Source organism: Micromesistius poutassou (genome assembly GCF_964030765.1).
Source record: "Micromesistius poutassou genome assembly, chromosome: 16".
Classification (NCBI taxonomy): domain Eukaryota; kingdom Metazoa; phylum Chordata; class Actinopteri; order Gadiformes; family Gadidae; genus Micromesistius; species Micromesistius poutassou.
The window spans coordinates 8,174,277-8,191,041 of record NC_140286.1 but is presented as its reverse complement, the minus strand read 5'-3'; the positions used below and the strand labels follow the sequence as shown (position 1 = coordinate 8,191,041).

Here is a 16,765-nt window from a genome sequence, read left to right as displayed (position 1 = left end):
CTGCTGTCTGAATTCGTTTCTGGATTTCTTTTCTTTTTTTTGTTAATTTAAATGGTTAAATGGTAGTGATTGTTTCAATTGTCTTCACGCTTCAGACTGGCATCCACTCCATGTCAAACGCCAGGAGTTGTCTTTATAGGTTATATAGCTTGCGCACCAAACCAACCGTTCGTTTTAAAGACTAACGTTAGTAAAACTTTTTTTTTTATGGTTCGGTCGCTGCCACGAAATTCATTCAGTAGGTCATGGCGGTCAAGATCAAATCAATTATGTTGACTGTCTTAATGTAGTCACAAGAGACGAGCGCTGAGGTGGTTGATGAAGGCCTATCAGCCATGGAAGCATGGGCTTCGTCAGGCCAAGAAAGCCGTCTGGGTGTTTGTCATGTGCCTCTACCAAGTGAGAGTGCAAATACACAGTGTTTTGGTTTGTATTGGAGACACATGTCTCGCTGTGGGTCTGGACATCTTCAGGAAACCTTGCCTCTTCAACAACATATGTTTGCGTGTGCGTGTGTGTGTGTGTGTGTGTGTGTCTGTGTGTGTGTGTGTGTGTGTGTGTGTGTGTGTGTGTGTGTGTGTGTGTTTCCCCTCTCCCACACAACACACCTCCAACAGACGAGGAAGCAGATGCGTGGCAATATCAACAAGCCATTACTCATGCAACATTGCACGGTATTATGTCCTACCGTATATATTAGAACAAGAGGCATCTTTATTTCCCTTTTGCTGACATAGGGCCTTTATCAGCAAACACAAAACCAGGTATTGGCATCCTGCATTCAGCACCACGGAGAGGGGCAAAGCCCTGGTTGCCCACACCTACCTTCCAGGTCTCCAGCTCTCCAGCCTCTTGTCCTAAACATAGTTGGGCCTCCCACGCATTATCACTTTTAGTGCAGGTTGCCCACGGGGCCCCACTGAAGTAGCATTGGTATGGGATACGCAGAGCTACGCGGTTTATGTAGAGCCAGGACCTGATGTAAGAAGACCTGATAGGCCTGGTAACTTCTGAAAGTTCATGTGATCCACCGTGCTTGAGATGTGTCGTGGGAACTTAAATCAATATAAAGAATCAATATATTGAAATGTAAATGAGCAGAGAAGCACCTCTGTGGTTTCTCGTGACTGTTAGGGATATGGACCCAGGTGTGCGAAAGATTTCCTTGAGAAATGTCCTCACCTAATCGCTGCTTGGGAAATATATGTGTGGAATAAGTTATTCATGATTCCAAGCCCTAAGTCATACATAATTAGGCATGATTACTCAAATTAAATACTTTCCTACCAGCTGATTCAATGTAGGAGCAGTGTGTGTTTGTGTGTGTATGCGTGTGCATGTGTGCGTGTGTGCATGACTGCGTGCGTGTGGATGTGTGTTAGAGGGGGTGGCCTAATTAAGCCGCTTTATTCGCAAATTAATATTCACCCCATGTGGATAAAACTCATGAGCTGGACGTGTGAAATCACCACTGGGTGTAAGCTGTTCAAGATCATCGTAATCAACATTATGGCGGCAACGGTCACAAAGACTCCCCCCCCACCCACCCACCCACCACCACCACCACCCACAACCTGCCAACCATCACCAACCCCCAAACCCCCAGCCCCCGTCTAGCAGGAGGTTGCAGAGAGAGATGGAGTGAGCACGTCTGAGTGTAAACAACCAAACTCCCAGGGCTGCTGTTTGCTCCTGATCACGTTGCCCACGCCGCCCGCCCGAGCTCAGAGACGCTGTGGCTAAAGGTTAGCCAGGGTTTGTTCAGAGGAACGGCGAAGATGGAGTCGGGGCAAGAGCCGGAAGCGGGAAGTCGTGTACAATGAGAGATATTAGAGGTAGAAAGAGAGGAAGGAAGAGTGTAGGGGTAGGAAGAGAGAGGGAGAGAGAGAGAGAGAGAGAGAGAGGAGGGCAGAGGTGAATAGGATAGAAAGAGATTGACAGAGTGAGACAGGTAGAGTGAGACCGGTAGAGAGAGAGAGGTAGAGAGAGAGAGATAGAGAGAAAAAAAGAGGAGGAACAGCAGAAGGAAATATGTGTGAGAGAGTGAGTGACAGAGACGGAGAGAGAGGAAGAACAGCAGAAGAAAAGATGTGTGAGAGAGAGTGAGAGTGAAAGAGAGAGAGAGGGAGAGAGAGAGAGGTGGAAGGGAACATGCCTGCTGGCCAGCTGTCTGGACACATTATATTTTCATGGGCAGATATTGCGCTGGCACAGGCTAGATATATAAACAGCACTCCTTGTTCCTCACTGTCAACTATCGTCTATTTATTTAAAGACGGTAGTTTTCCTACTACTACACAGAGGAGCGGTTAGGATGTTAACTGTTGATTCATAACTGCTTCTTGCCTAATTATAGCTTATTCTAACGCCAGATACAATAAATTACTATCAGTAAATTATTATATTGTTGATTTGTCCAAGTGCAGAGATTTTACCCTATTTCCGGGCTGGGTTTAGTGAAGTACATCATGTCCTTGATATATTTCATGTTTTCTTCTCGCATGAACTCGTGGTTTCACAGACACAGACTCACCCCGAATGTGTGTTGTTGTCGCCCCATTTGCCCTTTCAGGTTGAGTGACGCGCCTGCTGTCCAATCGGAACCATGATAGCCACGGGCGGCCTGCTGCGCATGAACCGGCGCCAGGACTCCCTGCGCTCCAAGAACCGGGCGGAGAACAAGCGCAAGCAGAAAGCCAAGAAGAGGAAGAAGAAGAACGACGTGGTGGTGGTGAAGGGGAAACTCAACCTGTGCTCCCCGGCGGGCCTGGTGGCGGCGGTGGGCGTGATGGTGCTCATGGTGGGCATCTCCATGGCCATCTTGGGCTACTGGCCCAGTCCCAACCACCAGGAGTACCAGGAGCGCCGGAGGACCGGCATGCACCGCAGCCACCGCATGGGCTACTCCAAAACGCTGCCCACATCCTCCGAGGTGGCGACCATGACCACCACCGCCGCCGCGAGCCCGCCGCAGCTCTACGACCAGGCGGTGTCGCTCAACCAGAGCCAGGGAAACACCAGTGCCCCGGAGCCGTCGCACTCCTGCGGCTTCCTGTGCGACTTCTTGGACCGCTACCTGTACTCAGACAACCTGAAGGTGTTCGGCCCGCTGGTGATGGGCATCGGCATCTTCCTGTTCATCTGCGCCAACGCCGTGCTCCATGAGAACCGCGACAAGAAGACCAAGATCATCAACCTGCGCGACATCTACTCCACCGTCATCGACCTGCACAGCGTGCGCTCCAAGGAGTACTCGCCCCTCAACGGCCTGGTGAATTACACCCAGTCCCGCAGCGCCGAGCCCGGGACGGCCGCGGGGCCGTCGGGGCTGTACAGCGCCAGCCCCAGCAGTGGAGGGGGAGGTGGCGGGGGAGGAGGAGGAGCAGGGGGGCTCTCCCGCAGCTCCTGGCCCTCCGAGGGGCCGGGCGTCCCGACGGAGCTGGGCAGTGACGAGATGCTCCGCCGGCCCTCGTTGGCCAGCCGGACACGCAGCTGGTCCCGGGACATGCAGACCTTCACGGACACGGTGTACAGCATCTACCGGGACCACGGTGGCAGCGGCGGTGGCAGCGGCGGTGGCAGCGGCGGTGGCAGCGGCGGTGGCGGCGGCGGCGAGCAGACGGCGCCGCCGCCACAGCAGTGGGAGACCGCCTCCATCGGGGCCTCCTCGGTCAACGCCCACGCGCTGCCCGTCATCAAGCTCAACAACCGCGAGGTGGAGGGGGCGGCGGCGAGGGAGGCGGCGGCGGCGGCGGAGGCGGGGGGGGAACGGCGTGCGGAGGACGCAGGTAGTGTGGGCGGGGGAGGCGAAGCCGGGGGAGGCGAAGCCGGGGGTGGCACGGGGGCAGACACCAAAGAAAAGGATCCGACGGGCGCCGACTCACCCCCGCTCCCGGAGCACGGAGGACGCTCACCGGCCAACAACGCCGATCCGCCAGGAACGCCGAAGGCGACGGCCGAGCAGCCGTGGACTCAGACGCAGCTGTCCCCTCCGTCGCCGGTTGCCAGGGCGATGGGGTCGCGACTGTCACTCAACTCACTGCCCGATCAGCCCAGGCCGGTGCGGCGCTGCAGCCTCTCTGCCTCGGCCTGTCGTCAAGGCGACCGGGGAGGCAGGCGCTTCAGCTGCCCCCGTCTGGAGCGCTCCAACAGCAAGGGCTACATCAAACTGAGTGACCTGGGGGGGGAGTCCTTCGAGGCCTCCGATACCGACACTTCCTTGTTGACCTTTGACCAGGAGGAGGCAGCAGCGGGGACGACAGCGGAGGACGTAGGCAGCGCTCAGGTAGAGGAGGAGCTGGCAGCGACCGGTACCTCTGTGGAGTCCTAGAGGGATTGAAATGGGCCGACAGGCCACTGGAACGGCCTCTGACGTCTTGTCTTGACTCTTCTGGATACCGGATGCTGATCACTCCCATCTCGTATCCGCTGCTAATGAGAGAATGGCCAGGAGGTTAAACGGGGAAAAACAAGGACTATTGACACATAGCCATGGACACGCTGGAGCAAGGCTCTTTATAAATACCACACTGCAAGCTCAAATATCAAGACTTTTTTATATTTTTTCAATGTAGCAAGAGCAATACTGAGAAAATGATGATATATTAGGTATATGATGAGTAAATACTTGTTTGTAAAACAAAAGTCTTTAGTGTAGAGCTAATTTCATTCCTACATTTATTTTATATAATAATTATGGTAGTTCAACAAAATAAACTGTAGCTGTAGAATGGCTTTAGGCAGTTGCTGAGAATGTGCTACTTCAAAAAAAAAAAAGAGAAAAAAGAAAGGTGTACTGTAGCATAGAATTATGCCCTGGGTATGAAGATAGCGTAGGTTTGTTTCTATACACTGTAATGTGAATTACCTTGTGCATAGGTTAAATGAAATGAATCTCAGGTAGACAAAAGGCTTAGGTTTGGGACCTAGGGGTAAAAAAGGTCTTGCCAATGTGCACATGGGTTAGCGTTTGTCTGTATCACCTCTGTCAATCCTGTGTGTCATTGTGGGATATTTTAGTAGCACAGTGTAAAATGACTTGCTTCATCCAAGCGATTTTACTTGCATTATGAAATATTAAAAAGAAACAAGTTTATTTAAATAACTTTGTGTTTGATTGATTCAGCAGTGTGATGGGCCGCTTTGGGGAGAAGTTTTTCTTCAACTTGAATGCAACAGGTGCCGCTTTTCATAAGGGTCTGAAGATATTAAGGTCTACATCTATTATATAATAAAGGGACATTGATGTGTACTTGTAAAGTACACATCAATGTAGTACTTGACAAGCATTTTTGTTTCCTTGCAGGGGTATCAAAATATGAGGGTTTCGCCTCATATTTTTCTTTTTAATGATCAACAATGTTGATCATTAAAGTTTATGTATTTTGTTAAATAAGTATTTGATTATTGGAAGGTTTATAATATATAAACCTTATAATGACATAATAACATAATGCATTAAATGATGCATGCATTGCTATCAAGTTATAAATGGCTAGCATTTAAAATGTACTAAATGACAGACCTGCCTATTAAGGTAGCTCATTTTATATGTATACTTTCTGTTTACATTGTATGGTTTTAGTTTTATATACACCGTTTTTTTGAAAGGCACACCTCTTGTAGCATCATTTATGCAGCATCAGTATAAAATACTCCTAACCCTAGGCTCATAAGGCCCTCTGGTGGTTAGGCCACATAGTCAATGTCCCGTAGACGGCCACAAGGTGGCAGTGTGATTATTCCGAACATGACCTATTTGTGGGCGTGTTATTGTGTTCGCATGGGGGTAGTTTAAACCCAATTGGGGCGGGGTGAATGTGCTCCGTCTCTGAAGTGTATGCCCTCTCCGGTCTGCCAAAGTGGACGTTCACAGGTGTTAAGTCCTTTCTAATCGGGCAACCCCTGCGTCGGGATTCCGTCCGTCACAGCGACTTGTAGCGTTGTGTTGCTTGGATCTGTCTTGAGACTTCCGCCAGAAGGAAGCTAGGTAAAGTATACCGTTTATGCCTCGTTTGTTTACCCCAGCGTTCATGCGGCTCTTTCACATCGTGTGTTACAGTAAATGCGGGGAATAAGCAGCCTAAATAATTAACATTGTGTTTTACCTAACGTTAGATGAAGGCAGCCTAACGATGTGTGTGTTGTGCTCGAGTTAAGTTATGACCGAATGGCTTCGCGGTGATTCAACGTATCGTTCGTTTAATTTCGTGTGATTATTTTCTGTTTTGCTTCCACCGGGGGCTCGGACCATCAACTCCACGATGATCTCATGGTGACATGTCGGACATCCACTGAGTGAGTACACCCCCCGTTTGTTTCTCACCCGCTCTCCCAAATCCAATCTCCAATAGAAACGTTATCCAAAATATTACCACATAAACGATCTGCTGAACGCAGTCACGTTAAATCAAGTTGTCCATTTAAATTCGCAGCGCTGGCGGTGCTTATATGTAGATCTATGTCTTGTGTGTTGACACTTTCTGAATCAACTCCCCCGACATATTGACGATTTCTGTAGCCCACTGCCAACCGCCAAGCCGAGCAGGCGTAACTCGTTTTCCCCCTCGTGGACCTACACATACACACACACACCCTCGCTCGTGGCCCGACTGCCTGGTCGCGAGAGGGGCTGCTTGCTTGGGAAGGGGAAGTTCTCAGTTCTCTCAGAGCAGCACGTGCTTCCTCTCTCCTCGATTCATTTTTTGTAGTGGACAACACGTCAAGGGATCAATGAACTGAGGACGCTTTGTACCCTTGCATGCACAAGGCAAAGAAAAGAAGACAATCTTTGGCATGTTCAAATGTGCTGCGTCTGTCTTTGTGTAACACCTAAAGACCTCATTCCGTTTTGTTCCTCAGGCCTAATACAGTGGACTCGATTAGAGAAGCAAGATAAGGATGGGCAAAGTACAGTTGCAGATTGCCAAATCGTTCGTCAGCAAATCTCATTCTAAAGTTTATTTAAACGAAATATGACGTAATGAAATAACATCACTGTATTGTTCCTTGGCACCATATTTTTACGATTTTTCTTTTAAAATAATAAGACATCGCTGGCCCGTTATAGGCTATAAAAGGTAGAGGCTGCTATGCAGTGAGGGTGAATAAGAGCCAGGAAATATAGAGCTCATTGTAAGGACTGGGTGTTGTCAACATGTAATTCTCCCCTGTTTAAAAAATATTGATCCTGCGAGTGGGGGCTAGACTTCCTGTAACAGGGCTATGAGACCAGATGTTGCCCAGAGGAACATTAGGTTGCTTGCCAAGCAGTGAACATGTGTTTCATACCGGTTGAGCTTGTAAACAGTGTTCCCTAATCAGAAGGTTTAAGGTTCCTGTCCTTGCAATGCAGTGGAATTCCTTTCTCAATTTTCACTTTATCTCTAAAACAATCATTAACCCTAAGACGGTCTAGTATAGACTATTGTTAGGGGCTCTTTAAATGAAGAGAGACATGGGTGTCTTCCTCAAATCTTTGCAGAAGTAACCATAAGAAATTGGAGGAGATCCTCCATCATTGTTATGCTGATATCATCCTTCGATCGTGCCATAGAAAACGATGAGTGGAGGTCCTAAAATGTCCACTGTCACATAACAACGCGTGGGGCAGATATATCGTGATGTTGTCAGCAGCTGCTGACAACATCATGGCTCGTTCTGTGACGACCCATCTAATGTTCCTGGATCAATACCAAAGACTGCCGGATCTGGGTGCTAATCCGTAGCAATTCGATGGCAATCCATGGGATGACCTGATATGGCACAGTGTGCGTGGGCGGTGTCCCAGGGGCTGATACGTGTGGCGGTCATTTGGGTCAAAGGTACACCTGGATGATCAGGAAATCTGCAGGCCGTTATCTCTACTGAGCGATAAGAGACCTGCAAAGGTCGTGCCAAGAACAGTAGGTGACGGGATCGTGGTACTAGTCTGAAACGTGATTGTAGTAGTGAGGTAATTCAGTAAGTGATGTGGGCTAAAATGGTCCCTCTGTGTAATTTCCCTGCTTGGTAAATGTGGATACAAAATATCCATGTCCTATGCACTTGTCATAACATGTTGTGTAGGGCAACTTTTAATTGTTTCCTTTTTGATGCGTTGAGGCATGTTGGGTGACTCTCGTGGGAATCCCACTGACTAGATGATGTGTCATTAACTGCAGTGTTTTGTAGTCTATAAAACCACTGGCATCTCAAACAAACAGTGAAAGGAATTATGTCAATTATGTCAGAAGTGTGTACCTGCTAATGTCTATTAACCGCCTGGATCGATGTCTGCATTGATAAGCTGTCGTCTTGACAGCTTATCTGTCGTGTCATCACTCCCTACATTTAGCAATAAGTTATATTTAACTACTAAAATAAAGGATCCTGTAGGAGCCAGGAATTATTTAATTGTAATATTTGTATTAATATTATAAGGTATGTCATGGTTTGTATTTGTGGTGTTGTTATTTGTTAGGGTTTGTAATGTTATCTTTGTATGATTGTGGTGGGATTGAGTCCTGGGTCACGTGGATATGGGCGGTGACACTCATGCACTATTAAGCACCTGTTTTTCGAGTAGGTGAATTTAATCGCTGTAATAACTTTGAGTATACTTGGTGCATATTCTAAGAAGTTTTACTTTTCCGTAATAAAAGTTACTTCAACATATTTTTCGGTAGAGACACACATCTTTTGTCAGAGTACCACTGCACCCTGCCCCCCCCCCCCCCCCCTTACCCACATTCCCTAGGTTCAGAGTAGAGGACTCCTACTTGAGCCTTGTCAGACAGACTGATGGCCCTGTTAGGAGCCCCGCTATCTGCCACTGGCGCCCAGTCACTTGAGCCTTAAGCCTTACAAGGCTTAAGCTACCATCACTGTTGGCATTTAAAGCGACAGTATACTGGCATGGGAACAGAGGCAGAGACTGTCGCGGGGTATTTATGGTGAATAGAAGAAGTCTGTCTCTGCCGCCTTCTGTGTTTGGTTTGAAGACCTGCGTCACGTCAGGTCTCTATATGGGGCAGAGCAGATGTTCTTTTTTAGAGCTGGGTAAACCCTGTTGGATCAACATTGCATTTCTATGGAGCAATACCTTTTTTAATACTTACTTTCCTAATGTCTTTCTTTGTATCTGTTGGTCATTCTGGATATTGATATATATATATATATATCTTGCCTATTTATTTTTTTGTAAAACAAAAAGTGCCAATGATCTGAACTAGGACTAGCATTTCTTCTGAACCCAAGAGACCATGCAAGGCATTGATATGCACTTCTATGCTGTCTCAGTCCGATAGGAAGTGACATCCCCACAACTATTACACTTTCTGTTCCGCAAGTCAAAGGGCCGTATGTCGAAATAGCGGGCCCTTTTTCTTCTGCTCATCTCAACAGAAATGTCTCCTCAGCAATCACTCGGAGGGCCCAATCTCTAGTCCACCACTTTCCAAAGGTTAAATACCATCCAGCTTTTACGATGCCTCCCGATAAGATACGCATTCCAAAAACCGTGCAGAAGCTATCGAGTTCATGGCAACTCCCTCGCTAATAGCTCTGAATAATCTCTTTTAATGAGAGCTGATAGGGAATGGACGCTTTGAGAGAATAATGTGGCGTATTAACTAAAGACAAGGCCCCAGGAGTCTTTGCCCTGGACTCCAGTCTGACAGGGCGCTGGGTTGAATTGTGCTGTGAAGGTATGGGGTTGATGACCCCCATTGGACCATTGGTTCGGGCCTCTGAACAAATTGTCACATTTGCTTGCTGAGCTGTGGCGCTAGAGGAGTGACCCTTCTCCAGCGCCCAATCAGCCAGCAGGGTGCCACAGTCTCTACACGGTCACATGGTCCATATTTCCTTTGAAAGTATTGTACATTAAATCAAATTGCAGTGGTCATTTACATCACAAAAGGGCCTTGATTTCAAACGGCTTTTATATACATTTCGCAAAAAAATCTTTCTTTGACAATTTCTATGATTTTATTTTATTTTTCTTCCACAATTTGACTTGGTTTGAGAGGGCAGACGTCCTGCGTGCATACGTCAGGCTGGTGTCACCTGGTCCAGTGGTCGACTCTCATCAGGGCCCCGAGGAATGCCACACAAGACCAGCTACTTGTTTTTTGGTTCTTTTTTAATGATCATCATGCATGATTTGCCTGGTATCGTAAGGGACATGCTTCCATGTGAAGGCTTGATTATACATTAAGTGTGGGATTACCTCGGCTCTTAACTGAAACTGGTAGCTGAGTAGCTGTAATGAGGTTATTGATTACCAGAGGCTTTTTTTTCACCCGTTAAATTCTAAGGCTCTATTGTACATCAAGAAACGTTTTCAGGTTCTGTGTGTGATGTCAACTTTCCTTCAGTATACCCTTTTAGCCGGGGGGGAGGGGGGGGGGGGTGATGGTGTACACCTTTAACATTCAACACATGTTAAAGATGTTTTCCGTGTTAACGTTGCTGAGATAAGAATGATTGTTGTTAGAGTGGTCTGGGGGTAAAGTTCTCTGAGTCCTAGACAGAGCTTGGCCTGACCCCTGATCCGGAACAGAGCAGCGAGCGCAGCAGAAGGGGACAAAGTGACGAGCCAAGCAGTCTACAGTAGATCACATGTTGTCTGTCTGGTTGGTGGTTAGTCATAGTGCTGACCACAGGAGTTGCTGTGAAGAGTCAGGACATTCTCTGTGGCTTCATGCTATATGCTCAAACTGTCTCAAAACTGTGGGTCTAAAGTGGGCTTCCCTGCTTACTGTTCAAAACAAGACCTGTTTGCATTGTTTTGGCTGTTTCTTTCATTGCGCCATTAATCATAGTAATTAATGGCTTTAGGACTTAAAGAATTGTTATTCCTGTTGCCACTTTGATGCTAATGTAGGGGTTTCAGTGGACACCTATTGCTACCTTCGGTTTGGTTGCACGGAAGACAAACATCCTGGTATCATTTCCTTTGTTTACCCTCTTGGTGAGCTGTGATGTGGTACTGGCTCCGTTAACAATGGTGATTGAGTGAATTACAGTCGAGCAGTCTGCCTCTAATTTATATTCATCCTCAGCATATTCATGGTGTAAAAAGGGCATAAGGTGGAACAGGTCAAGCCTACAGTGTAGTCAGAGAAAGTGACCCCTTTGAAGTGACCCCCACAACACGTTTGATTCTTAATTGGCATTCAAACTCCAGTGACTCATTGGTTGAATTAATAATTTAATAAAATATTTTTATGTTCTGTTTAATATAAAGTGGTTGATTAATTACCACTTTATATTACCCTCATACCCACATGCCCTCACTTGATTTGACTCATCAAAGGGCAGTAGTACAGTGGAACACTGAGTGATGGACCGCTATTCTAGTTTTCTTGTCAACATTGACTCATGGAGAGAGTTGCATAGATCCAGTCTCATTGCGGCATGGGATAAACACGTGTATGGTTCTTGAAATTCCTCAATGTTAACTTATGTTTTGTTATTATTGTTATTCCGTGTTAAAATGGGAAGAAAAAAATGTGTCTATAGCATCACTATTTGAGGGCATTTATTCACACCCGTTTAACAGAGTACAGCAATGCACAGAAGTTTGCTATGGCGATGGTATGTGCTGATTTAACTAGAAACTAGCATGGACGCAATTATATAGCAAATACAAGATGGGATAAAGTAAAAATGGGTGACAGAGCTCTGCCGAGAACAGTAGGGTCAAATTCCCCTCAGGAGACTGGAGGCAAAACCCACAAATCCCTGGAGTGAACTGCCCAGACTCTAATTTAAAACATTCACTTGTTGTTGCCTGTGGATGTGGGGGAGAAATGGTGGTTTGCCTACTGTTGCAGGGAAATCATATTACGGTAGTATAGAAGTATATGCAGTCAGGAGTCCCTGCCCCGACTGCTAGACCATAGAGGAAACGGGTAAATAGTCAATGAAAGGAGCCCTGTTTGTGTTTCATTAATAATAGAGGTAGTGTTGTCAATAGCAGTGTGCTTCAACAATGTTTTGGAGACCACTTTCCTTTTTGAATGGAGGCGTTTTGTGCTTCACAATGGCCGTGTCGAGCAAAAATAAACATGCTTTCAAGTGCGCTGGTGGACGACTGCTGAAATAATGCCGTGGCTGTCCCACACGATCCCACAATCCTGCTCTCCCGTGTGTCGTGGAGTTTGATAGGCTGGCTGCGGAGAGAGAGGGGCTGCAGCCCAGTCCAGTAGCACGGTCGTCAGGAAGAGGAGCTCACCTCGATTTGCAACTCTTCGTTTTGATCTAAAGGAACAAGGCCAATATAACTGGTAATAAAACCGCTCTTTCATCAGCCTTTACATATTATTGTAGTTATTGAACGCGAAAAACTGCTGGGTGGTTGCCCGGTGAGTTTTAAAACCGAAAGGTGTATTTATTGCATGTCATCGTTGGCTCGCCTGACATCCAACGACGGATACTTGGGCATGTATGATTTATTCAGCCATGCGGAAAACTCGGACGTGATTTAAATGTACTGACATATTGGTCACCTTCGCTGCTGCAGGTCTGCAACGTAACCTTTGGTGCGGAACGTAACGATGTATTTCTGCTGAATATGCAGCCTGCATTCCAGATTTTACCAGTCAAACTTGGTTAATGTATCGTGCAAGCAAAACAGTCTTCTATCAGGATGTTTACTATGCATTTTTTCTAAAAGAGGGATCGAAATGGTGTCCCATGTAATTCGTACCGGGTCATATCGATGAATAACATGGAGCATATCATATCGCACCAACACGCAACATCTGTCCCCTAATTAACGAGCTTTCGTAATTCTTGCCATATGATTTTCATACGACGTATTTCGGTGTTTTTGAACTGCAGTGCGGTGGGCGTGGCTAGGGGACAGCGATACTGTGTGTTTTTTTTTGTTTTGTTTTTATCGCTGCCGTGATCTGTATCCTCCTTTAGCATCTTCACATCCTTAGCTACGGAATGCTATGACCAATGTCGGACCATTTAGTTGGGATGCGTTGCCAGCCGTCCTTTTCACCAGCATTGAAATGCATGCACACGTCTGCAAGACTGTTATATTGTTCAACTCAGCTTTCAATGTTCTTTCCTCCTAAGCACTGCATTTGGGTCACAGTTTGAATTTGAACCTTTTTTTTGTTGCTTTTCAATATCCTCCTGTAAGTGGAACTGTATCTCAACCTAAGAATAGTCTTACGATGTAGTGATTGTCCATTATCCCTATAGGCCCATAAAATGGCTAATTCAATCCGTAGCCTCTTATGTGTAGGCGTCTGCCTCTGCACAGTCTGGCAGCAGCAGCCTCTTGGCCACCATGATGTGTCTCCCAGCTCGATTAACTGTGATGTTTTTCACATGGCTGCCTGAGAAAGGAGGCAAGCTATGTGATCATCACTTTAGTGACCAGGCAGTTTTGGTTTTGTTTGTCGGGGGTGATGCTAGCCAAAACCTCCTGAAGCTACTGTGTCGAAAGCCACAGTTGCCTTCCCCTGAACTGAAATGTGCACCATCATATCAGTCCAATTGGAAAAACAAAAAAAGACAGACAATCTTAAGCGCACACAGGCTGTGAATAGCAGGGCTGTATTTTCTTTGCTCCCTTTGTATAGTATTTGCTTCCCAAAGTGGATTCGGGAACCGTTATTTAGGGTCTGCCCACCAGAGCCATGTGCTTTAGGCTTTAGATGGCTGGCCTTTTAAGTAACCATGACCACGATGTTTGCTCAGGAGCATCTCACGAGTCTTCTTCCCTTTCTGAACTGTGGGTTTTGTTTGGTTCAAACAGTTAGACCATCATAATCCGATCATGAAGTTAAGTGCTATTCTTTGACTTAGGTATTGTATCTCTCGCTCCTACTGTCTCTCGCTCCCTCAACAGATGTCTCTCAGAGTGGCCAACGGTATCTCATTACGGTAGCGTAGCTGATTTAATGTTTGTCTGACAGCTGTCAGCCGTGTGTGTGTGTGTGTGTGTGTGTGTGTGTGTGTGTGTGTGTGTGTGTGTGTGTGTGTGTGTGTGTGTGTGTGTGTGTGTGTGTGTGTGTGTGTGTGTGTGTGTGTGTGTGTGTGTGTGTGTGAGAGAGATCCTACTCCGTAGTCCTGCTCAGTACGACCTTGGACTAGGCTGCACCAGCTATGCGTTGGTTTGTTACTGTACCGTCTGTGCATTACGTCCTTACAAAGCACTTGGATACCACTAGTTGGTCACAATTGTTAATTTATTTTGGTAATGCTCAAGTTGTACTTAAGCAGGTAGTTGTCCTTTCAACATAGAGACAAACCAAGTTGTAACTAATCAACATCAAGCTAGACGTCTGTAAACAAGGAAGTGCTTGGGAGGACATCAACTGCATGGAACAGTCTGAATTGACTATGTTGTATTGTGCTCATGTCTGGAATAGGTTTGTCTTGTAAAATAACACACGTTTTAATGGTGAACCGCCACTGTATCCTGTGTAGATTCAGGCTGCCGCTGCTGGGTTCTGTGCAGTACACGCTGATCGCAGCAGTCCTACCCACCCTCCCCGTAATTATGTATATATATTTATATATTATTTTCATCTGCCACCAATTCCGCCTGCTTAGGTGCAGGTGTAGATATGTACGTACTACTAAGCAGTACGTAAGAATTTGTTTCTGTGGTGCAATTCTTTCTGATGAATGTGTAAACACTAGCTAGACTAGGTTTGAGCTAACACGACGATGGTGTGACCGGCTCCTAGGCTCCTCTAGAATCAGCCGGAAATGCCCTTCATGTAACCTCTGCGAGTCCTCAGGGGTCAACGCATTTATGGGTGGGGTCGGGGTTCGTGGTGGGTGGGGGGCACATAGGACCAGGGCCAGCTGTGGTTAATTCAAGCTAATAGCGCTGGGTGCAGATGGCGGCCTGCTCATCAGTGGTGCAGTAGTGTGTGTCTGTTCCTGCAGCCATTTGCACGGGGCCCCAACGGTGTGCATTACAATCACAAATGGCCCCTCCAAATGAACATGGTGGAGGACACTGCCAAAGTCGTGTACATTTTCTTTTTTGCATTAAACCTAAATGATGGTTTTATAGCTACCTACAGGTACACCACTCTAGGTGGGATCACCGCCACAGCGTTGGTTCTGCCCTTCGTCATCTCTGAATTGGCCATGTTTATCAATCTTGGATTGATGTGCGCTTTAATTGCTAGGTGGCATGTTCAGTTTTGGCTGGGCTGTGGGGCAGCGAGGGGTGTAGTGGTCATTTCTACTGGAGAAATAAATGGGGTGCAGCTAGCTTGACTCCTCCCAAGTCAAAGGTGGAAGCACTCTCATTATTAAGCCGATCTCCGAGCCCGTCTATGAGGGAGCTTGTGCAAATTTAATTTGGCCGACATAAGCAGTCACTTTCTGAGACAGAAAAACAAGCATCTACAAATGGGAAGGGGGGGATGGGGGTGGCTCTGACTGCACCCTTGAAATAATTGAATGATCACGTTAGAGCAAAGTGCTCCCAGGGAAGACAAATTGAATTAAAATGTAAAAATGTCATGTACTTCATGTACAGACGCTGGATGGCCCAGAACCGGTTGAATCCGGTTCCACAATTGATTTTATTTATTTTCCTCCCCATGGCCTTTCTGAATTTTCTGTGTACAGAATTCTGAATGCATAATGTATGTGTCAGGCTCATGCATAGTACTGCCACCCCCTCACCCGCCCCAGCACCCTAAATACAAGGCGGCTGTGTGGTCCGTTGTGTTGGCCCTGTGAGGAGAGCTTGTCACCACTGACTGAGCGCATTCTTTCCTTCATTTCTATGGTGCTAAGATGTTCCTGCCGTCCATCCACTGGCCTTGCTCCATGGCTTCTCTTTCTTTTTTTTCCCCATACAAGGTGAAGGAAAACGAGGCCTGGCTATCGTTCTGCTGCCCTCCTCTGTCCACGCGTAAGACAAAGGGCGGAGTGCGAAGACATGACGGTGAAGATTTATGCAGGGATGCTGAGGGGCCATAATAAACACATAATCTTGTTGGAAAATCTCTCCCTCTGAAAGAGCAGCTGTGAGCGGACCACGAGTCCAAAAGCCCAACACTCTGGTTGGCTTGGCAAGGCTCTGGGTAATCTCTTGTCCAGAAGAAGTCATGCTAAACCCGTTTAACTGGCCCGGGGATATCGAGGCTATTCAGTTTGAGTCAATTCACCCGGACCGCTCGCAAAATTGCTTTGGTTTTGTCTGCTCTGAAAAAATGTGTTCCGTCAACGGGGGCCGGGGTCCGACTTTGCATCATGTGACTTCACGGCCTTGTTCACATTAGTGCTGGCGGCGCACTAGTCCTATAATATAAGTGTTTGTAATCTATACAGCCCTTTTTATAGTGGCTGACGACGCAGTACAGCGCAAACATCTGAGGGGAGTTTGATCGGCATGCGTCCACTCAGTGGCCAGCCCAGTTTCCTGTTGCCATGTGGAGCCACAAGCACAGGGTCACTTTGGCCGCCATATTGGATCAAAGATGTAACAAAATCCAGTTATTTTCCGGCTACTCAATATCATTTCTTGAAACGAGCAAGGAAACGAGTTTCCAGTTCTACTTGGCAAAGATACATTTGGGTATTCTGCCGTAATCCTTTTTCCAATATGTTGTATACAAAGCATCAGAAATCTTCTCTAGCAGAGAGGATCTATTTATATGTAGCCATTATACAAATAATCGCGTTCCCCCCCGTGTGTGGAGATTCATCATTTTAATGGGGTCTTCAGATATCATCATAATCCTATGTAATTGTCTTGGCGTGAGACCGCAGCAAACAAATGAGCCGG

At 46.8% G+C, this 16,765-nt stretch overlaps 2 protein-coding genes across 2 annotated transcripts in view; both read left to right on the top strand.

Annotated features, from left to right (window-relative positions):
• Positions 1–2,605: 2,605 nt before the first annotated feature.
• On the top strand, positions 2,606–4,330 carry tmem200cb (transmembrane protein 200C-b; the record flags this gene model as incomplete). Its single annotated transcript, XM_084481478.1, has 3 exons — positions 2,606–3,563; positions 3,606–3,730; positions 3,899–4,330. 3 exons carry the CDS (start codon positions 2,606–2,608, stop codon positions 4,328–4,330), a joined length of 1,515 nt encoding a protein of 504 aa, XP_084337604.1.
• Positions 4,331–6,079: 1,749 nt separating this feature from the next.
• Positions 6,080–16,765, top strand: part of LOC311361305 (band 4.1-like protein 3) — a 32,097-nt gene continuing 21,411 nt past the window's right edge. The window contains exon 1 of the mRNA XM_084481477.1: positions 6,080–6,297. The gene's annotated coding sequence lies outside the window, so the exon portion shown is untranslated. The remainder of the gene's footprint in view (positions 6,298–16,765) is intronic.